The following is a 24,671-nucleotide window of genomic DNA, read 5'->3' as shown; positions in this document are numbered from 1 at the left end:
GTGACTAAAGTTGGTAGTTAAGAAAAGAGCTACTCAACTTGAGACCCGGACACTTCGAGAGAAAATGTGAAGAGAGACGGAAAGGAAAGTAAATACATAGGAAGAGAATTCCCAATGAGCAGCAGGAGGGATGGCAGGCAGGGAAGAGAAATGTGTTGTCTGAAAAGACAAATGAAAAAAAAGTATCTTAAGGAGTTGAGAGAACAACTGTGTCAGAATCTGCTGGCAGTTCAAGATGAAAACTGGGAATTGACCACTGAAGTTCACAATGGAGAGGCATTCTTGCACTTGACAAGCACAGTTTTAGTGGCGTGTAGGGGGCAAAAGCCTGGTGTTAAGTGCATTCAAAAGACAAAGGAGAGAGAAAAATTGGAGTCAGTACAGACAGCTAACCTCTTAAAGGCTATAAAAGTAAGGAGAGAAATTGTCCAGTGGCTGGAATGAGTGGGAGTGGAAGTGTGTGGGTCTGTGTGTTTAAGTGAAGAGAAACAGTTCCCCATTTTTAGTGCCAACAGAAAAGGACCCAATAAAAGGGGAAAATCAAGGATTTAGGGCAGGGACAGAACTCCGAGAGATGTCTGGGAGCAGGCGAGCGAGGCTGGGCTCGGGTGATCCTGAGAGAAGGTCCCATCACTGGCGTGGCATCATTAAAGCCATGGGAATAGGGGTGGGGGGGAAGAATACAGAGCATGAGACTTTAGCAATGATTCAAGTCAACATAGTGGAGCCAGTCCGTTCTCTCACTTCACTGCAGAGCTGTCAGGACCGGATACTGCTGCTGGAGTCTGTAAACAACGCCTTGGGGGGCTCCTTACAAACACACCCGAGCAAGTTAAGCACTTTCTGAAATTGCATGTAGTTTCAGGAGGAGAAGCACTCTTTCACAAGACTAATACTAAATTAATGAAAATATGCTTGGGCACAAACCCAACGTTGTAAAGGCCAGACACTCTTAAAAACGAACGCATAGGGGAGGGTGGTAAGCAAACTGAACATCAAACAATGCTGGCAAGCTGCACAGTCATAAAAATCAACTAGGTTTTAGGTTCCTAATGGAAGAGACCATTTATTATCATCGCTGAGGACAACGTTATCTGGTCACTACTCAATAAATACTAGTTGAATTAGTTAATTCAATTCTGTTGTGTTGCATTACATGCTCCTCTCAATGAACTCATGGTTTGCTGGTTTATAGCCGTAATAATCTCATGCAGCGTCCCCACTAAAATGCATTGTTTTCATTGATTTCTCTCATTGTCACAGTGCTATTTTTTGGCTTTGCATTTTTAGTGTAGTCTTGGAAATGTACACTATGCGGTAAATGCAAAATATCTTAACAAGGACTGCTAAATGATCATATTATAATTAATGAAGGGAAAATTGCCTTGCTGGATTGTTGTAAAATGGCTGATAAATCCTGAAGTGACTTGGATTTGGTATTGTTTTAGCATAAGGCAGTGGGGGTAGGAAATGCATAAAAATATTTGCCATTGAAATTAATGGGAACTGCCTTTCTTTTTCCTTAGAAAAATCACCCTATGAAGGACTTTGACGAAATAAATTAGCTCCATGAGGCAGGAGGCGTCTACATTTACTTGATTACAAATGGGGAGCAAGGATAGTCATTTGCACAAAAGTATTTCCCGGTGGTACTTAGAAAACTGAAACGAGATGGACTGCCTCACCTGTTTCCCTGAGAGCCCACCGAGACAGCTTATGTTAGTTTCCACCAATAACCCACTAGATTAAATAGCTCTATTGTAAGTTTGAAGAGCTCTAGTTGAAATAAAGTGTTTTGAGGATGAAGTCAGAATTAGACTAGGCTATACAGACCTCCCAGAAATTTTATTCCCCCCGACAAAAAAAGTGTTACTTGATCAACTTAAGAAAACACACACCCCCATATACTCAAATATAAGCCGACACGAATATCAGCTGAGGCACATAATTTTATCATAAAAACTGCATTAAAAATGTGCTGACATATTATTATATCTGCAGGTCCACCTAGATAAGATAGGCGGGACAAACAATGTAAGAAGAAAATAACGGGACCAAAGGTCCCGGAGGGAAATGAGAGTGTGGGAGGTGGGGGAAAGGAGGAGGTATTGGCCAACTCAGGGACAAGGGAACAAGGAGTGGTTCAAAACCAGTGCCAGGGAGGGGATGGGAGGACTGGTAGGGAGTGACCAAGGGCAAGGTACTGAGAGGAATTACTGAAACCAGAAAGAAGGCTGAACATGGTAGTGGGACAGGAGGAAGGCGTAAGGAAATAGAGGGAAGGAGTAGGAGGAAAAGGGCATACCCAGAAGCCTAAATACAGACATGTACATATGTAAATATATTTATGATTATGGGGGAAATAGACCTATGTGCATATATTTATAGGTTTAGTAGTAAGGTAGCAGGTGGACATTTGGCCTCCTCACGTGCATTCCCTTAATACAAGAGCACCTTGCTCAGCTAAATGGTCATTTCATGATTCCCACCTTCCCAGCATGATCGCTAAAGATAGACGTATGCATAAGCAAATGTGGTGGGAAAAGCTGATGGTGCCCGGCTATCAAAAGATATAGCATCTGGGGTCTTAAAGGCTAGAAGACAAATAAGCGGTCATCTAGCTCGGAAGCCACAAAGCCCACAGAGAAGAAGCACACAAGCCTATGTGAACACGAGGTATTGAAGGGATCAGGTAGCAGACACCAAAGAACAAAAACCATCATTGTGTGATCACCTTCCCCACATAAACGCTGAAGATGAATGTGTGCATAAGCAAGTGTGGTGAAGAAGGCTGATGGTGTCCGGCTATCGAGAGATATAGTGTCTGGGGTCTTAAAGACTTGAAAGTAAACTAGCGGCCATCTAGCCCAGAAGCAACAAAGCCCACATGGAAGCAGCACACCAACATGTGTGATCATGAAGGGCCGAGGGGACCAGGTTTCAAGCAACAAAGACAGGTGGGGAAAAAATCATATCATTGTGAAAGAGAGGAGCGTGTGACGGGGACCCAATGCCCATCTGTAGACAACTGGACATCCCTTGCAGAGGGGTAGTGGGGAGGAGATGAGTCACTCAGTGTTCACTGTAGCAATAATGAAACTTTCCTCTAGTTCTTAAATGCTCCCTCTTCCCAACTATCATGAGCCAAATTCTACCTTGCAGACCTGGTTAGACCAGAGGATGCACAGTGGTACAGATGGGATCTGGAAACACAGGGAATCCAGGACAGATGAACCCCTCAGGACCATTGGTGAGAGTGGCCATACCAGGAGGGATGGGGGTTAAAAACGGGGAACCGATCACAAGGATCTACATATAACTTCCTCCCTGGGGGATGGGCAACAGAAGAGTGGGTGAAGGGAGACACTGGGCAGTGTAAGATAGGATAAAATAATAATTTATAAATTATTAAGGGTTCATGAGGGAGAGGGGGGCAGGGAGGGATTGGGAGGGAAAAAAGGAAAATGAGTTGCTGATTCCAGGAACCCAAATGGAAAGCGAATTTTGAGAATGATGAGGGCAACGAATGTATAAGTGTGCTTTGCACAATTGATGTATGTATGGATTGTGATAAGAGTTATATGAGCCCCAATAAAATTGTTTTTTTTAATGTGCTGAAAAACTCGGCTTATACACAAGTATATATGGTAAATGGTATTCAGTATTTGTACATTCCAATAGCTAAGCAAAAGCAGAAAAAATATATACGGAGGAAGAAAAAACACACTGAAAGGATCACAAATAATCACTATAATATGCATAATCAAGTATTATAAATCTATTACCTCCAATTAAAAACAACAATACAGCCACTGATACAGGGAGAAGACCCAATCACAGAGTAAGTATGGAACTGTAACCACGCTACCGGATGAGAGACAGTAAGCGTGCCTACCTTCAAGGAGAAGGACTGTCGTTGTCATCAGTGCTGTCAGCATGAAGACATAGATACATCTGTGACAACTTGAGAAACTACACAAGCTAACCTCTCTCATTTACAAAAATTCAAAAGGTACTATATCTCATAATTTGTCTATTATAGGAAAGTAAATCGATCAACATACTATATAAAACCAAATGTATAAAGTGAAATCTATGAGCTTTCCCTAGTACACAACATGAAAACTGATCTCCCATCTACTTCTATCTCTTCTTCTCATTCAATTCCCCTCTCTTTTTCTGGACTTAAGTAAAATGAAGGCTGCTTTTAATAGGTATTTCATGTTCTGGATATATAGTACAATGAGTCACTGTTCATAGCCTGGCTAGCAGGTAATTGTACCGTACATTTGTACCGTACACGTTGGTACTTAATTACATCCCATATTGTGTAAGTCTCTAATTCACACATTCCTATAAATATCTCATTGCTTCCTCATCAAAACCACAATCTCCCTGAAGGCAGATATTCTTGTTACAAAATACCAGTTCTTCCTCTAAGATGGCACCTCTGTGCCAGGTGGGTAATGGATCTTCATAAAAGCATAAAGTGTTGAAAAGAAGTAATCGAGCATACGCTTTAGAGAACTTCTTGATATACAGATTTTGAGCAGCACCAAAAGGAAACTGAAAACTATCAGTCTATAATTAATTGAAATTTAAACAGGGTGAATAACAAAATATTCCAATAAAATTCTGACTCACTTTATCTATCACTGAATTAATTATGAAATGTCCATGAAGAAATCACACTTGAAATACTCAAATATATCTTCGGAGATAAAATTAGGAGCTATCATATGTGCACTTTTAGCTAGTTAAGTTTCCAGTTTTTCTATAAAGAACATGTATTGCCTTTAAGGAACTAAAACAACAATAACAACAAAGGAAAAAGTCTTGTATTATTCCTGAGAACAGATCATGGAGTTTGAAATTCCAGATCCAAGTGTGTAATCTGAGTACTTTACTTCATCACCAAATGCCTAGTTTTCTTCATCTGGAAAATGAGAATATAAGAGGGACTATCTCCTAAGGCCATAGTAAAACACTAAATGGGTCAAAATGTTCCATGTCCTAAGGAGTGACTCATATATAGTAAAAGTGATATAAGTATTTGTTGTTGTTATTTTTAGTATGTCTTTGGGATAGGAGGAAAGAGGACAATTTCATTCTTCAAATTTCTACAACACATCCTTTTAAGAAGCACTCCATGCCTCTGAGGGTTCTCATGAAGATAAAATATAAATAAGATAGCTTGCTGTATTGTATCAAGTAGATGATACACTTTTAATTATAATTGAACAGCTAGAAATAGAAAAGATCTGCCAATCTCATATAAATAGATTACCTACAGATAGGTTAATTATCAAATTTAGAGATTTAAAACCAAATCCTCACATGGTGAACACCAATTACATAATTCTCCTCTGGGGTCTCTCCTGGATAAACCGCATGAGGAGAAAATTCAAACCCTTGGGGGTATGTTAACAGATGAGACCACAATAGAAAAACAGACTGCTCAGTACTACAATTGAAAAAGAACTTGGGAAAGAAGGAAAAGAGAGGAGAGAAGGCATTGCAGAGTTTATAATCGAGAAATAAAAATTACTTTTAAGATTTTTAAAATTTTAATATTTATTAATAGAAAATTTTATTTTAAGGTCATTGGTCATATAATACCCTTACATGCACATTTCGCCTCCATAGCTTAAGTAAAATCAGGTCAACTAGTAGTTTATTATTGGCTCAATTGGTCTAAAATTTGACTTTCTAATGGAAAGTAGCAAGCTCCTTATTCCTCTGGGATTTGGTTGGGGAAAGCAAGTTAAGGCAGCTCTCAGCTCTCAGCTCTGCAGAAGCAGCCTTTGTCCACCAGAGATAAGTATTATCAGAACATAAGCCTTTCTTCCCCTCCTCCTCTTAGAAAATCACTGGGAATTCCTAGAAACCCATTGTCTATAGCCATGCCCCACATCCATTGTCTCTTCAACACATCTATCAGGTATTTGTTGCCAACATCCCCTGCAACTTGTCAAAGTCACTGTGACAGGTAAGTCGCGCCTCATCTTGGCTGGGTCAGGATTCTCAATACGTTCCCAGTAATCCTCCACGATGTGATCTAACACAGCACAACAATTCCCATCTTGGGGTCTGCTTGTGAGTAGACAAGCACAGGTGAGAACATAAAGGCGGGATGCAACCTCCTGACTTAGGTCACAGCCCTCATGCAATGGGAAGGAGGTTTCTTTGGGGAATGTGTCCTACTACTCATGTACTGGTCAGTTGAGGCTGTGGGAAACTGCCTCGCTTTTTGATGGTGGGGATCCTACATCTGGCTCATCAACCCCTGGGGTTCTTTGGACTTCAACCAAAGACCCACTATCTACATTAATGACCCTCGACGTCACCAATAGTTTGCCATTTGGCCTTCTGTGCATGGATTTTATGAACTCTGCAGCCACAAGCCTGACCTCGGACCTCAGACTCATCCTCCTCTGTAGTCATTGACCTTTCTGTCTTCTTTCTTTCTGTGTAATCAGTCACTATAGTTAGGCAAGTCAGGAGAAGCCCCCAGCTTAACATCTGATCCATGCACTTGAGCTAGACTGAACTTACCCATGTCTACAATTGTATGAGGCATTGTCTTGATATCAATTTATCTCTTTATAAGTGTCCCTAGTTTTGCTTCTTTATCTGTAACACAGTCAGTAATTACCTTAACATTGCTAAAGTTAATTCTCAGTCAGTCCGCCTGTAACATGATGTGTCAGAATTGTCTGCTCCTATTTGAGATACTCTCTAGACATTGTCTATTCCTGGTTTCCTCAGCACCTCTATTAGCAGCTTTGCAGTTGCTGGAATCCACTCAAGGGCATGTAGATGATAGCCTCAGATGACTGATCTCTGTCAGTGCTGCCTTGTCCCCTTCTCTTTTCTACCTTCTTTCACCACCAGGGTGAGTGCACGAAGCTTCACATTTCATTAGATACTGACAAATGTATATCTCAAGCCAAACCACTCAGTCAACTCCAGTTTCAAATCCAACATCTGTTTAAATTTCTAGCAGATATAAAATGTCTACCTAAATGTTTAATAGATATGTCAGTCTCTAAGTGATCTCCTTCTTGGACAGACGATCTTTTGTCTCAGCAAATGGAAATTCCACCCTTCTCATTCTTCAGCCCTGGTGCCAAAGTGACTTGCTTGTGGAGCTAACCACAAAATCAGCAGTTCTAATCCATCACCCACACCGAGGAGAAAGGATGACGTTTTCTGCTCCCACAAAGGTTTACAGCCTCAGACACCCAAAGGGACAGTTACACTCTATCCTACAGAGTCACTGAATTGGAATTGACTCAGGGTCAGTGAGTTTATTGATATATTTATGGTTCTTTCCTCAAAACCTTAGAGTTGGTGCCTTGATTTCTCTCTCTTTCACACCTCATACATCTTCGTCAACAAATTCCAAATGGTTCTGCTACCAACCAGAATTGTTCTACTCCTGTCTATGCCACTGTTAACAGCCTACACTAAGTGGCCATCATTTTGGGCCTGAATTTTAACTGCTTTTCATGCCTCTGCCCTTTCCACCTACAACAAAGTTCTTTTATGTGAACCACTGCTGACATTTTCAGATGAACAGTTGGCCTCACGATGTAAAATGTTTAGCAGCACCTCTGGCTTCTAAATGTCAATATCATCTCTCCGCATTTGGGACCATTGCAAATGTCCCCAATACCTCCGAATGTTTTGGTTTTTGGATGGGGCAACAAATTTACCCATGATTAAGAACCAATACTATATAGCATGTCTTATCCAAGCCATGGGTCACCTCAAATACACATGAAAGTTGGATAGTGAATAAAGCCACAGAAGAATCGATGCAATTGAACAATGGTGCTGGCAAACAATATGGAAAGTACCATGAGCTGCCAGAAGAACAAACAAAGCTCTCTTCTAAGAGATGGACAGCAATGATGACTGTGTCCCATTTGAGGGGATCAAATAACAAAACTGTAGTAAGCAGAAACATTTGATGGTGTAAGATATGGCAATTTAATAATAATAATATATAATAAGGTTTCCTGGGGGGTAGGGAGGGCTAAGGAGGGGATAAAGGGGATCTGATATCAACAAGTTCACGGAGAACATGTTTTGAAAATGATGGTGGCAGCAACTGTACAAATATGCTTGATCTAATTGAAATATAAATTTTTATAATATCTATAAGAGCTACCAATTTTTAAAAAATAGAATACAGCTAGAATGCTGCTCAGAAGTGTGTGAGGCAAGACTTCATCTCATGTACTTTGGACATGCTACCAGGAGAGATTAACCCATGCCAAAGGAAATTATGTTTAATAGAGGGTCAAAGAAAAGGAGGAAGACCCCCCAACATCATGGACTGACATAGTGTCTGTAACAACGGGCTCAAAAATAATAAATGATGGCGAGGATGACATAGGAATGGGCCGTGATTCACTTTGTTGTCCAGTAGAATAAAATAACGAGGGAGGTGCTCTCAGCCATCCAAACAGATGAGTTTGAAAATGTTTCCAAGAATGGAATCACAGATTTGACTAATGTATTAAGTATAATGGATAATACTTTGAAGGTTAAAAGGTTGTTTTGTAAAAAAATTTAAATGCATAGCTTAGAAAAAAAAACCTGGGTTATTTTTGGATACCCGCTTGAATGTTGTCATCAAGTCGGTGCTGCACAGTAACCCTATGCACATCGGAACAAAGCACTCGTCTCCATCCCAGCGTCACGCCTGTCCTTCACTTTGAGCTCACTGTTGCAGTCACTGCCAATCCCTCTCTCTCATTGAGGGCCTTCCTTCTTTACATTGCTGCTCCACTTTACCAAGCATGATGGACTTCTCCAGGGACCGGTCTCTGCTGATAATAAGTTCCAAGTATGTGAGACAAGGTCTTACCATCTTTCCTCTAAAGAGCGTCTGGCCGTCCTTCACCAAGATAGACCAGTTTGCTCTTTTGGCAGTCCGTGGGACTTTCATTCTTCTTTGCCAACACCGTAGCTCAAATGCAGAGAATCTTCTTCTGCTTCCTTATCCAATATCCAACTTTCACACGCACAAAAAGTCACTGAAATACCATGGTTTCTGTCCGCTGTACCTCAGTCCTCAAAGTGACCTTCTTACTTTCCAATACTTGAAAGAAATTTTATGCAACAGATTTACATAATTCAATGTGTTGCTTCATTTCTTGAGTGCTGTTTCCATGAGTGTTGATGATGAATCCCAGCAAGACGAAATGCTTGCCAACTACAATCTTTCTGTTTTTCCTGATGTTACCTATTAGTCCAGTTTTGAGAATCTTGGTTTTCTTTACATTGAGTTGTAATCCATACTGAGGCTGAAATCCTTGATTTTTAACAACTAGAGCTTTAAGTCCTCCTGTCTTTCAGCCAGCAAGGTGTGTCATCTGCATATTGAAGGTTGTTAATAAGCCTGCCTCCCAATCCTGATGCTGAGTTCTTCACATAATCCCATTTCTCTGATGATTTGCTGTGCAAACAAATTGAGTAAGTAGGACAAGAGGATTCAATTCTGACACACGCTTTTACTGAATTTTAAACCAAGTAGTAGTCCCTTGCTCTGTGCACACAATGTCCTCTGGATCCATGTACAGGTTTCACATGAGCATAATAGGTAGTTCCTGTTCTTCTCAAGGTAATCCATAGTTTGCAGTGATTCATACAGTGGAATCCCTTCACATAGTGAATGAAACACGCTGCACAACAGCTGGTCTTCTCTGTGTTAAGCCAAATCCATCTGATTTCAGCAATGATATCTTTTGTTCAATATCCTCTATTGAATCTGGCCTGAACCTCTGGCAGCTCCAAATCAATGAACTACTGCAACTGTTGTTTACTACTTCAGCAAAATATTGCTTGCATCTGATATCAAGGATAATTTTCTTATTCTGTTGAGTCACATTTATTTGGAATGATTATAAATATGGATTTCTTCCAGTCAGTTGACAAAGCAGCCATCTTCCAAATTTCTAGAGGAGTGCTCCCAGTGGTTCATCACTTTGTTGAAACATTTCAATTGATATTCTATCGATTCCTGAAACCTTGTTTTTGGCTAATACTTTCAGGACAGCTTGGATCTATTCCTTCAGTGTCATTAGTTCTTAGTCACATGCTACATCTTGAAATGGACAGATGTTGATTAGTGTGGTTCAATGACTGTGTATTCCTTCTTCTTTCAATGCTTTCTCCATCATTCAATATTTTGCAGATAGAATCTTTCAAGATTGAAACTGAAGGCTTGACTTTTTTAATAATGAGTTATTTCAGTTAAAGATATGCCAACTATGTACTTTCTTTTTGGTGTTCTAACTCTAAGTCTTTGCACAATTAATCATAATAATTTACTTTGTCTTCTCAAGCTGTCCTTTGAAATTTTCTGTTCATCTCTTTGTGTCCATCATTTCTTCCATGTATTGGGCTAATTTTTCTACTACCCTAAGTCCTTTGCTCAAAAACCATTTTCCCAATGGTGTCTTCTGTGATTTCCCATTTAAAAACCTCAACACCTTATTAGACATAACCAAACACTTATTAGCAATGGTTAGGGTGACATAGGTAATTCATGAAGGCGATGTTCTAAGGCCTACTTTGGTGAGTAGAGATTGAGGCCTGAAAAACTCATGTGGCCATCTAGGGTACAATTACTGGTCTCCTTTGCTCCCCCACTGGGAGGAGAGAAGACTGATAAAAATAGAAACTCTCATGGAAACAATTAGTCTAATAGTTGTATGGGCCATGCACACATCAGCCTTCACATCCATGAAACACAAAGCACTAGGTGGCGCCTGGCTACCACTTCCACCTGCTATGGAAAGGCTTACACAGAAGGCTCGGGTAGAGCAGAGGAGAATACAGTACAGATTCCAGAATCACAAAAGAGACCGGGCTCACAGGCTGGAGAGAGACTGGTGGCACCCTGAAGTCTATGATCCTTAGTCACTCCTCAGGTCTGTAACTGGACTCACCCTTGTAGTTCACGTTTCAGTCACACATCAGACAGGTCTCAAAGAGGGATAACAGCGCTAGTGTGGTAGGCACACCTGAGTATAATCAACCAATTAAGACCCAAAGGGCAGCATTTCCCCAAGGACAAATTTCAGAGCATTCGAAAAGAAGCATGGATGGGAACGGGTAACAGAAAGGAAGTACATATGTGATGGTACATGAGATGAAACAAAATGTGTTTAATTGTTGAAAAAAACTGATGATCTGCTCTGTAAACCGTCACCCAATTCACAACAAAATCAATTTACAAAAAGAAAAAAGTAAAACAAGTAAAAATATGAGCTTCATCTACAGTGCCACACACACACACTTTCTATTCATCCTTTCTGCCTTTGCTAACCCCAAGGTCAGCAGTTCAAAATCACCAGCCACTCCATGGGAAAAAGATGAGGTTTTCCATTCCTGTAAGGAGCTCCAGTCTGGGAAACCCACAGGGGCATTCTACCCTATCCTACAAGGTCGCTGTGAGTCTGCATCAATCTTATGGCATTGAGTTGTTTTTGTTTTGTCTTTTAATCTGTAGCTGATAGGCTATATATTTTACTTAATGATTTAACTTGCCTCAAATTAATAGGTTTTAAATATTAGTATAGAATGAAGTTTTGCATTTTTTATCCACAACTCTATGGCTATCAGAAAGTTAAGTGTCTACAACAGGTGAGTGACCCAACGAACACCTGCAGAGGAAATGAGAGGAGGAGGGAAGGTCGAAGAGAGGGCAGGAAGGGAAGATAGGTAAGGGAAGAGAGGATGGGTGAAATAGACTCTATAGTAAGACAGCCACAGCGAATACCCAAAACGAGTCTGCCTGGGTCATTCATAAAAACCGAGTTGATTCCAAAATATTCCTTTTTTGAAAATACAATTCACAATGTATAACAAAAGCTAAGACTTTGTCAAACTACTTCTGCATTTATATAGAAAATGTACTTATAATGTCATTAACAGACATATGAAAATATCTATAGAATGCATAGAAACTGAGAGAAATTTTACAAAGCACATGGGCTGTGATATCTTCCCAAGATAACACTGACTGTGCCGGGGTAAAGTCAAATCATTCCATGCCATACACCCTAAAGTATGTTAGCGAGTCACCATCACAGTGAACAGCGTCCATTTCTACAGAGAAAGCGTACATGGTTCGGCTGGGAGTGAAGCAGAGGAGCAGAAATGCTCCCTGCTGCAAGCTGACAGTTACATGGGACCCCTGAAGTTTTAAATTGAGTTCCTCTGCTAATTACCGGCCTGAAAGAGACAAAGAATGATCCACATTTTATTCTCTGCTGAACTTGCAACAAGCACTCGTGAATGGGACATTAGGGTCAAGCTGGGAAGCTCCAGTTTGTTTGACCGAGTACAGAGCATGGTGTCACCTCCCGCGCAAATAAGGTCAGGTACACCTCCCTGCCTTGGGTTCCCACCAGGGAGATGTCAGTGTAACCGGGGCTAACTGAGGACTTGAGAGAGAGGATAAAACAAAAACGCAAACAAAACAGAAAACAAAAAATCACGTTGCCTATGGATTTGAAGTTCTGTGTTTTAAAATGAATTCAAATGTGTACAATCTCATTCTTTTCCATCACATGCTACACCTAGTGGTAAGAGTGTCAACTATTCTGTCTATTTTCTAAACAGCTCATTGTATGACCAGTAAAGCTACACAGCAGGCAGGTACTTTAATGAAACAGGCCTATTCTCTGGGGACAAGAACCTGTGGTTGAAACGCTAGCACTGTGATCATGAAAGCACTTTGTTCTTGCCAATGAGCAATACTTTTGATGTGGATCCTGATCAAAAATCCCCTTGGGAAGGAAAAACGTGTAGCGGTGGGGAGGGGGGAACAAAGGAGTGTTGTGATGTGAGATTTCAAAACAGATTTTCTCAGAAGAAAAAATACCTTCAGCATTCAAAATGGGTATGCATTCTACCTTTCTGGAAAGTCATAGAATGACGTTGCCAAAGCAGCCTCATTGAAGTTAAAGTAATAAAAGTAATTAATTTATTCATTCAACCAACAGTGTTGAGTATACTACTTTCGTGCATGGAAGAAACATAAGAACACTCGAGAACACAATCCCATGACCAGTGCAATTCCTTTCTCTCTTCTCTTTATTTAACTTACTATAACTCGGCATCCAACATGTGGCTGAATGAAAAAAACCGAGGGGCAGCTTACACACTGTAGCCCGGCATGTGAGAGTTAGGAAACAAGCACTAATCAATGGGCACCTCCTCATAGTGTCACAGTGAAGACTTTGGGGAATCACAGAGAATGTGTTTGACATCCCAGCTCCTTCATTTAATGGCTGTCTGCAGGAATAGGAAACTTCATGGTCTCAATTTCCTTAATATAAAAAATAATCGTGTAGCAGTGCCTACTGTACACGGTAGTTAAGAACATGAAGTGTGACACTGCCAAGAACCTTTTACGCATGTTTTTAACAAAGTAGAATTATTTTGGCTATCTTCTAAAATGCTAAACCTACATCAGTTCTTAAATAATTATACATATACTTTGTGGCAAGAATCCAGAAGCACCAAACTTTATTTTACCTCTTGTGAAATCATAGCCTCTAAAAATATAACCCTTAGACTGTTCATGCGTCCTAAGCATCTTAACCAATAAACTCCACCTTCAAGGAGCCCTTCTGAAAAAATAAACAAGAAAATTCTTACCGAGTTTTGGCAAAGAATAGGGCACTTTAAAGTAGTCTTCATAAAACTCAATTAGTCTCTTTGTTATATGGAGGGCGTAGTGCCCGGATCCTCTTCTGATGGCGTCGGGTCTTGCATACAACCGCACCTAAAACATATGCAGACGCAGCACTTTAGCCTTTTGGTCTCAAGTTGTATCTATCGTGCAAATATGAACCTACACAAATTACTTCAAGGACTACAAAAATTAAACAATATCCTTTGTCCATTATATCAAGGCACTTTGTAATTGAAAGAATCAAACTACAACAATTGAAGTAACCAAGGTGAGCAAGTTACAATTTCCTCCCTTTGCAAGACGACAAAGAGAACAATTCTATACCTTGCTTCAAAATAAATATTCAAAGTGATCACTTATGTGCGCCTGTTAGAGATTTGAAGGTATGGTGGATTAATATAATGGGTCCCTAACGATGCTGAAAATAGTCAGGATACGGTGGCTCAGCAGGAGAGAAAATTCATGGTTTGTTAAAGACATATTATAACAAACTTTGAAAGTATTACTGAGCAGGGCAGAAATATAATTTATGCCCCCTTCTTTTCTTTGGAAAAAACCTGTCTTGTTCCCAATCTGCAAACCAGGGATAGAAAATTCTTGCCTGGACATCAACAATCCTCATTCTGGTGGGCACTCTGCAAGTGCTCCTGGCTCAAACCCAGCTGAACATCATTCATATTCCAGCACAATCTGGACCCTTAATATGGATTTTAAATCAAGCACTGTATATTATCTAGTCCTCAGCCAAGAAGGATCCTAAGGCAAGTAACATAAAACTGAACAAAACTAACAATTGTACAGAAAAGGCTAAAATGAGATTAGTTTCCATAAAGCTTTCATAAAGCTATCCAGCATCCTTCTTTCCAAAGGCTAAGTCTATTTTTCACAGATGTGGTTCCTAATCCTCATATCAATTGTGTGAATAAGAAATGTGTATTTTGTACAGCAGTGGAGAGCAGTGTCCTGGGAGTTGGATTTTAGTCCAACTCTGCCACTAAGAACGTGGGATGCTGGTGAGCAAATTACTTAACCTGCTTGGGTCTCAAATGTTCTCATTTATAAAATAAAGGTGTTTGCCACCAGATAGTTCTACAGTGTTTTTCAATTCTAAAACACCTATTCCCAATCCCATTTTACAGATAAAAGGATTTATTATTTTCTTACTGGTGATTTTCCCAAATCAGTATAAAATATTTTATTTAGTATATGTAAATGGATATTTATGTTCATAAAGACTACAAAGGAAAACTGTAGTCCATGTGTAATGGTTAGATCTTATACTAACTTGGTACTTTTGTGGAGGCAGGGGTGGAGTCAAACCTGTCAATCATGTAGTCGCCTAGTGACGCCTCCTTGGGGGCGTGGCTTTTTATAAGCGAACAGCAAGAACTTCTTTCTCAAGCCCGCCGCCTTCCCTGCTTGCCAAGATTGTGTCTGCCTCTAGCGTCAGCCCCATGTGGACTGCAGACCCTGCATGTTTCAACACCCTGCCATTTCCCACCAACCCTGGATCCACAGGACTCTGCGCCCACCTGTGATCCCCCTGCTTCCGCTAAAGGTACTTGTTCTGTTTCATCCGCCTGCCTCAGCTGGGATGCATTCTTGATGTGAAATTGTTTCTTGATATCAAGGGTTTTTTTTTTTCTGATTTCAAATCCATAAACAATCTATGTCATTGGTTTTGTTTCTTTAGACACCCTAGCCTACCCCATCGCAATATAACACATGATTGTACAGGTGACTCTTTACCATCTATATTAAAAGGAGAGAGAAGGGAAAACCAAAGCAGCTGCTCTTAAGTCAATTCTGAAGCAGCAGCTCGATATGTCCCAGAGCAGACCCGCTCCATAGAAGTGTATCACGGTAATTCGTCTGGAAGTCGTTCCTCGGGACTTCCTTCAACAGAATTTCTGGGTAGGGGTGAGCCAATCGCAAACTATCTGTACAGTCAAGATATAAGTACAATCTAAAAGCCTAGAAAATCGAGGAAAACACATTTTGACTTTAGCTTGAAAGACCTATAATTCAATACCAGATTTACTGACTAACACATTTCCAACAAAAATGGCTGACAGAAATATAACCTCTTCCATCAATCAATTCCACAAATCAGTCAAGATATCTGCAATGAATTCAATAACAATTAACTACTAAAATGATGAAGCTGCTTCTCATGCAGCAACTAAGTTAGATATAAAATTGGGTCCAGTCACCACAGATTTAGTCGGCAGCGGTAGAAAGCCGACACTCTCAGGAAAGCCCATCTGAAAGAGCAGCACATGCCACTCTTGACACTCGGGGAGATGCAGTCATTCCGAGTCCCTGCTGTGCCTGGCATCAACTATTCTGTATACATTCGGTATTTTAGGTGGAATTCCCAAGAGATAGGCCACAAGACAAGTAGGGTGTGTGGGTGATCAGGAAAGAGGCGTGCCCAGGAGATACCTCCGAGGGAATAGGCAAAGCAGCATCCAGAAACGTGAGAATCCAAGCGAGGCTGCAATTTCAGGTGAAATCTGGAGCACAGACTGACCCACAAGGGCCTCGATGATCTGGAAAGTGTGTCCTGCGTGATTGGCTGGCTCCCATGAGCCTGGACCAGGCCTCATTGGCTGCTCAGTGCTAAGGGCGGGCATAAAACCTCAGGCACTTCCTGTTCTTGAGACAGCTGGGCAAGGAGCTCCCCTAGTCAATTGCTCTTGTTTTGGGACTCTCAGGTGTGAGCAGTTAGGAGTAAAATCACTAAAACGGAGCAATAGGGACATCAAATAGGGAAGGGGATCTAGCCTATACAACAGCAACTGTCATAGAAACTAATTCACTGTCAACAGATATTTAATTAGCACGTGCTCGGTGCCATAATAATCCGAGAAGTGGTGGACTGCTCACAAAAAGGTCAGTGGTTCAAAGCCACCAGCTAACTGAGAGGTCACCACTTCAAACTCACACTTCAGGAGCAGCATGAGGCCATCTGCTTCCATTGAGGTTTACAGCCTCGGAAATTCTAAGGGACACTGCCTGCCTCTCTGTCCCGCAGGGTCACTATGAATCAGAATTACTCAATGGCAGTTGGTTTAGTTTTTTGATTATTTTTAATAGGGATGAAAAAGACTACAGGAGGAGCAGGTGTGCATGTGTGTGTGAGAGATTGAGAGAGAGAAATGACTCAATGGCAGTGGGTGTTTTGTTCTTTGGGGGGAATTTTGTACCATGGTCAAGGCTAAGTATTTTTTATTTAATGATGAAGAAAACATGGTCTCTAGTTAAATGAGGTAAAAAGCATTAAGGTACAAAGATCAGAGATAATATAATCATCATTATTAAAAAGCTTAACATATATTCAGTAATTTAGTATTTGTATTTTTTAGTTACATTATTTTCATATCAACTTGAAGATATGAAAATGTAGGGGTGGAGTCCAGTCTGTCAATCAGGTCACAGCCTGATGATGCCTCCTGTTGGGCATGGTCTTCTCATATGAAGGATCCTGGGCGCTCTCTCTCTCTCTCTCTCTCTCTCTCTCTCTCTCTCTCTCGCTCGCTCTCGCTCTCGCTCTCGCTCTCTCTCGCTCTCTCTTTTTCTCTTCCCTCTGCCTTTACCCTCCTGCTGGCAAGCCACTCAGAGACCTTCCAGAGCCCTGTGATGCTTCTACCACCATTTGATCCACAAGACTTGTCACCTACCAGCCTGTGATCTTCCTGCATTTTGCATCATGGCTTGCAGCTGTGTGAGTCTGAAGAGGAATTTATGGACTAAGATCAGACTTACAGACTAGTATTGGACATAAGGACTTTATCAGGACTATACTGGGATATTTTATTTATGCAGAATTACTTCTTGATATAAAGCTCTCTCTTACACATATATGAGTGTCCTTGGAATCCACTCTGTCCAGCAAACACATTGTACAAGTAACATTTTCCTGTGATATAAATGGCAAATGTATCATGAGAAAAATATATAGCTTTCAGAAGGTTTGAAATGAAGTAACTAATAAATTCAAGTTAAAACTATAACTAGGACCACTACAAAATGACAGAGTAAGGGTCACTGATTTTAATCTTAAGCACCATCACCGATTTTGGTAAAAATGCAGCTATTTCTATCAATCAACTCCACCAGTCTGTCAAGCTATCTGCAGGACCAGACAAGAAACGCATGATTGAGTCAATCTGGTTGTTAAGAATTGATGGAAATGATCCAATTCCAGGTGAGGAAATAAGACATAGAAGCAGTGTCTTCATTTATTCATTCCAACATGTATTGCATGCCTGCTGTGTACCAGGCACTTTACGGGAGCCTACAAATAAAACAAGACCACAGAGTGCGTAGCCCTCGAGGTCTGAAGTTTGAACTCACCAGCCGCTCCAATGGAAAAAAGATAAGTTTTTGGTTCCTGTAAAGATTTACAGCCTTGGAAACCAAAAGTGGCAATTCTGCTCTGTCCTATAAGGTCAGTGTGAGTCAGAATTGACTAGATTCATACCATGCACTTCATAGCAGTGCCTAGATGTTGATAAGTAATGGCATGGATTAAGTTGTGTATCCTCAAAAGATGGGTGAGCTTGGCTGGATCATGATTTCCTGTATTGTGATTTTATTACTCCCCCACTTCGTGATCTTCTATGTATAGCTGAAGCTGGACTAGGTCATGGTGATGAGGATTATGTTATGTTTGTTATGTCACCGAGGCAGGATTCAGTGGGAGGCAACAGCCCTAGTCAAGATAAGGCCCCTCGTCCAGTGTCAGGAGAATCCTCCGGGGAGATAAGAAGAGAGAGAGAGGACCCTCCCCACCACAGTGAAAGAAAAGCCAGCAGAGTGTGTCTTTTTCACCGGGATCCCTGCCCTGAGAGCCTAGATTCAGGGAAAGAGGGATGTCCATACAGATGGAAATCTCCAAGGAATGCCAAGCCCACAGATGCTGAGGGCAGACAAGGACTTTGTCTTAGAGTCAACAGAGGAAGAAAGCCTTCCCCTAGATCTGGCATTTTGAGTTCTGACTTCTAGCCCTGAAACCATGAGAAAATAAACGAACTTGTCAAAGCCATCCCGGTGCTTAAGCTGTGTTGTAGCACCACTACTCTTCACGGCATCTTAAATGACACACAGATTAACAGCAAAAGGACAATATGAACATCAAAAGGGCATCTTTTGCTTTTCCTCTCATTCCAACAGATCAACTGATTAATCTCTTGTCCAAGGCCAAGTCCTTATTCCATCCCCTTTTACTTGAACAAAGACGTCACTGCCAAAATGCCTTCCCCGTTTCCTGCATCACCAACTGATGCCTGCCTCCTGGATCATTCTCCTCGGTAGGCACATACTCTGTTTTGTCTCCTTTGTTAAAATTAAAAACCGAAAAACCCTTAACCTCTGTTCCTCCAATTATTGTCCCATATTTCCATTCCCTTTTATATCAATGATACTCAAAAGAGTTTCCTATATTATAATAAACAACATAAAATGTAATATGAACCAGCATGAAAGTGGGCATATAATATAGAGACAATTATAAATGGGGTGTTTTGAAACGTATATCCCCTGCTTTTAAGTTGCTCATGAACTACAACCAGGCTTTTTTTTTTTTTTTTTAATTTTAACAATTTATTGGGGCTCATACAATTCTTTTCACAGTTCATTAACCAGGCTTTTATACCCAGAAAACCAACACTAAATCCAATGTCACTGAGTTGATTCCAACTCCATGTTGGGTTTCCAAGGCTGTAAATCTTCAAGGGTGCAGAAAGCCTCAACTTGCCTCCATGAAGCAGTTGATGTGTTTGAAGCCCTGACACTGTGGTTGGTAGTCAGCCCAAAGCACCACCTGGGCCCCCAACAGTCTACCAGAACTAGACGCACCAAAAGTACCCTACTAATGACTTCACAATGCATGCTTGCCCTGTCAGCAGTGCTTGGGACAGGCGATCATGTGTTCTCTTTGAAACACTTTTGTTATTTGACTTCTATTCCCACTTAAGCACTCCCAAGTTTGGCTGGCTCCTCCTCTTTCTTCCCTCAATGGTAGAGAGATCCGGATTGCAAGCCATAGGCTTCTTCCACAGGCTGTCTACACTTAAGATCTTGCTAATCATATATCATATCTAGTTTTCAGATATTAAAACTGAAGACTTTCCCTACAATTTCAGATTTGTAAATGCAGCTGCCAACTGATACCTCCACTCAAATATCTATCAGTCATATTAAAACCAAACCTTGATACCTTGATATCTGTCTCTCTCTCTCTCTCTCTCTCTCTCTCTCTCTCTCTCTCTCACACACACACACACACACACACACACACACACACACACACACATCCTGCTTCTCCTATAGTCTGTTTCATCCTGTTTAAAACTAATCCAAAAAACAAAGCAGCCACTGTTGAATCAATTCTGACTCATCGTGACACTGTAGGACAGAGTCAAACTACTTCCAGGATCTCCAAGACTGTGAACTGTACATGCTGACAGAAAAAAAACGCATCTCCTCTGTCCCTGGGAGTAGCAGGTCAGCTCCCACTGCAGACCTACCTAAAAGGCTTATTAGTGTTGTGCTTAACCATAGTTAAGTGCATGCAGCAGGACAATGGTATACTTACCCACTCTATGACATTTCAAAGTTTGCATAGACTGGCAATAGAAAATAATAAAAGAAATCTGCATGCAACTTTCAGATATGTCTCTTATGAAAGGCATTTAAAACAATCAGGCAGATAGCCGTGAATCTAAACCAGCCAAAGACCATAAGCTGGAGCTCTTCTGACCCCAGCACTTTAGTAACAATGAAGATAAATCACAGCGTCAGTAAAGGGAGATAGAATGCATGTCAGTCTTGGCTCCATGGAAAAGACATATGAGACACACTCGGGGAAACTAAATTTACACAGTCTCCAGAATGAGCATCAAGGAGGGAAGCTGATCACACTCTATAAATACCACCAAGGTAACACCATAAATAATTAAGGAGAGGAAATATTCGTCATCTCTGAAGGAGCTCTAAAAATGAAGTTTTAGATTTACTTCTCTATTCCCACTTCTTGGCATCAAAACAGCTTTGTGTTGAGAGTTGGTTGCTCCTGCCCAGGACATATTGGCGCAGAAGAGTTGACATGTGGCTATAGTTACTCAGCCCTGCATAAGAAGAAGGACTCTCCTTTGTCCCACAGACCATACAGCTCAGACCCCCCAGCAGTGGAGGGATTAGACCTCTGCCAATCAACACTTCTGAAGCATGCCTCTAACCACCCCAGGGAGCCAGTGTCCAACCCTCCTAAACACAAGAAAAAGAAATTGGATTTGTGGCTTCTCAAAAAGTTAAAAATGAGGGGTCATAGGGAAGAGATGAGTCAGTCAGGGTGCAGTGTGGCACCAATGAAACACACAACTTTTCTCTAGTTCTTTGGTGTTTCCTTCACCCCACTATCATGACCTCAATTCTACCTTACAAATTGGATTAGACCAGAGCATGCCAACTGCTATAGATAAAAGCCCCAAACACAGGGAATCCAGGATAGATAAACCCTCAGGGCCAACAATGAGAGTGGCGATACCAGGAGGATTAGGGGATAGTGGGGGAAGAAAGGGGGAATCAACCACAATGATCAACAAGAACCCCCTCCAAGGGGGACAAATAATGGAAAAGTGGGTGAGGAATGATGGGGGACAAGGTAAGATTAAGATATGGAAATAATAATCTATAACTTATCAAGGGTTTGTGAGGGTGGGTGCGGAGGGGAGGTAGGGGAAGAAATGGGGAGCTGATATCAGGGGTTCAATTGGGAATAGAATGCCTTGAGAATGATGGTGGCGGCATATGTGCAAATGTGCTTGGCACACTGGATGAATGTATGGATCGTGATAAGGGATGTAAGAGTCCCCAATAAAAGTATTTTAAAAAATGCAATGACCACATAAGACAGCAATTCCACTCCTAGGCATATGTTCAAAAAATTAAAAGCAGGACACTGATACTTATATACCAATGTTCATTGTAGCATTAGTCATAATAGTAAAAACTCGAAACAACCAAAATGCCTGTCAACAAATGAATGGATAAGCAAAATGTCTGTGCATACCTATGAAATCTGCTGTCATCTACGCTGGCTCATGGGGACCCCGTGGATGTCAGAGGGGAAGTTTGTTCCATAGAGTTTTCCATGGCTGAAATTTTACAGAAATAGACTGGCAGGGTTTTCTTCTGCAGAGTTTCTTGATAATTTCAGACAGCCAGCCTTGTAATTATTAACTGACAACTATGTGTCTCACCCAAAGAAGGTACACACATACGATGGAATATTACTTACTCCATACACATAAATGAAGTTAACATACACATACTACAATAGATGAACTTAGAAAGCATTCTGCAAAGTGAAATAACCCAGAGAGAAAATGACAGGTGTTGCACAATCCCACCTAAATAAGCAATAAAGTAGGCAAATGTACAGCGTAGAATGTATATCAGTGGTCCTCAGGCTCAGAGGGGGGGGAAGGAAAGTAAGGACTTAATGTGCACTGAGCTCCAGGTGACCAACGTTTTAGAATAGCACTGCCCACAACTATCCAAAGGAAGAAACACAGTAACAGTGGGTCTACTGCATGTATGTATGTATGTATATATATGTATATATGTATATATATTCTATTTGCTCAAATGAGTGCTCACCATGTAATAACATGGCATTTAGCAACCTGTAAAGTATAGGTAAAACATCTAGAGATTTCATTAAAGTGCAATTCTAAGTAGGTCTGAGGGGATTAGATGTGAAAGTTGAGAACAAAGAAAAATCAGTTTAAAAATATGACTTTGGTCATAGAAAAAATGCTGAATATTGTTTGATAAAACATTTCAAGACCAATTACCTATTCATTGAAATGCCTTTTTTAAACAGAATAAACTACACACATGGAAATGGTTGGTTAGAATACACAAGAATCAATCAACTTTATCTGTGTAAAGACAAGATGGAAAAAGTTCAATTTCATTAGACAAAACAACGTCAAGGAACAGCCATGAAAAGAGATCATCAATGGCTCATATGCAAGTTCAAGTTAAAGCTGAAAAAAGAAATCCATGAAAGCCAAAATAGAGCGTGGATTTAAAAGGCCATCTCAAAAATAGATAGGACACATTAGACCAGATGAGTTGTGGGATCATATCAAGGATACCATACATTGAGTCTCTCTCGGCCCGCTGAGGGCCGCTCTGGCCGGTGCTTCGCCCCGGCGCCTCCGTGCGCTCGGCCAACGGCCTCCGAGAGCGCCCCCCCCGAGCGCCCCGGGAGCCAGCGGGCGGCGGCCCTCGCCAGGGACCCTCCAGCGGGCCCAGGGCCCCTTTTGTTCCCCGTAGGACTTTTTGGAAAAGAACTTAAACGAATGGTTTCCATGAGGGGGCTTCAGAAAAGTCGTAAGCTTGAATTCAGAGATGATGGAGTTTTTCCATTTTTTTTAAGCACCCTCATGTACATAAAAACCTTGAACTAAGACCACACCATATATGCTAAAAAAAAAAAAACAACAAAACTGGAGGGTGTTTTTTGGGAACCAAGTGGCTCTAAATCCAACACATGCCCTTTGAAGCAAGTTAAAGGATTTACTATGAAGCCCAGAAGCAGATAGTGCCAAGTAGCAGGCAGTAGTAGTTACCCATTTGGTGAGTGGGGCAGCATTTCCTTCCCCCACTGCTGCTGAGATGGCGGAAATCAGTCGCATCCAGTATGAGATGGAATACACCGAAGGTATCAGTCAGCGAATGAGGGTCCCAGAGAAGTTAAAAGTAGCACCGCCGAATTCTGACCTAGAACAAGGATTTCAAGACGGCTCTCCAAATGCTAGTGTGATAATGCAGGTCCCAGAGAGGATTGTTGTGGCAGGAAATAATGAAGACATTCCATTTTCAAGACCAGCAGATCTTGACCTTATTCAATCAACTCCCTTTAAGCCTCTGGCACTGAAAACACCACCGCGTGTTCTTACACTAAGTGAAAGACCGCTAGACTTCCTAGACTTAGAAAGACCTGTACCAACGCCTCAAAATGAAGAAGTGAAATGTCGATTGATGACAAACCTCGTCCTGGATGTGTGTCAGCTTCCCAAACAGACGAAAATGATGACAAAATCTGTGCACTTGTGCTCAAAGACTAATGACAGACCATTGAAGAGATGGGGACGTTATCTGAGCTCAGTTCAGCAAATTGTAACGGAAGATTTAGGAATGAGAAGGGACGCTGCAAAGTTTGTTCCATGGGTTCTGACTGACCAGGGAAAAGAGCCGTGGAAACATGCCTGTGCTCTGAAAGAACAACTCTGAAATGCCCCCAACATTTTTCTCCAAGGTCATTACTGGTAAACAGACATGGTGCTATTCTTTATACCCCGAAACCAAACACCAGTCAAGCCAATGGAAGACGCATTGTCACCTTGCCCAAAAAAAAGTTCATCAAGTGAAATCAAAGATCAAGACGATTCTCATTTGTTTTTGTTTTTTGGATATAATGGGGGATAGTGCATTTGGAGTTCATTCCACTACGTCAAACTGTTAATCACACTTTCTGTTTAGAGGTTGTGAAAGATCTCGTAATGTTGTGTGACAGAAGTCTGATCTGTGGCAGAAGGGACACTGCTTTTGCCACCATGACAATACACTTGCTCATGTAGCCATCTCATTGTGCCAGGTTTTGCCAAAAAGGGCATGCCTCTCTTCCCCACACACCTTACTCACCTGACTTTGCTCCGGGCAACTTCTTTTTGTTTCTGTGAATGCAGAGGGACATGAATGGACAGTAATTTGATGACATAGAGAGGTGAGGACAAAAGCGAGGGAGGCGCTATCAGCCATCCAAATAGATGGGTTTGAAAAATGTTTCCAAGAATGGAATCGCAGATTTTACAAATGTGTTAAGTGTAATGGAGAGTACTCTGAAGGTGATAGAGTTGCTTTGTAAAAATAT

The 24,671-nt window shown here is 41.1% G+C and overlaps 1 protein-coding gene across 3 annotated transcripts in view; it reads right to left on the bottom strand.

Moving 5' to 3' along the window:
• LOC142436598 (thyrotropin-releasing hormone-degrading ectoenzyme-like) overlaps nt 1–24,671 on the bottom strand; it is a 256,222-nt gene that overhangs the window by 146,359 nt on the left and 85,192 nt on the right. For all 3 annotated transcript variants that reach the window (XM_075540156.1, XM_075540155.1, XM_075540157.1), the window contains exon 2: nt 13,684–13,810. In XM_075540156.1, the coding sequence (XP_075396271.1) occupies nt 13,747–13,810 (64 nt within the window). In that variant the 3' untranslated portion in view covers nt 13,684–13,746. The remainder of the gene's footprint in view (nt 1–13,683; nt 13,811–24,671) is intronic.

Source organism: Tenrec ecaudatus, unplaced genomic scaffold (genome assembly GCF_050624435.1).
Source record: "Tenrec ecaudatus isolate mTenEca1 unplaced genomic scaffold, mTenEca1.hap1 Scaffold_442, whole genome shotgun sequence".
Lineage (NCBI taxonomy): Eukaryota > Metazoa > Chordata > Mammalia > Afrosoricida > Tenrecidae > Tenrec > Tenrec ecaudatus.
This window is presented reverse-complemented; position numbering and strand designations above follow the sequence as displayed.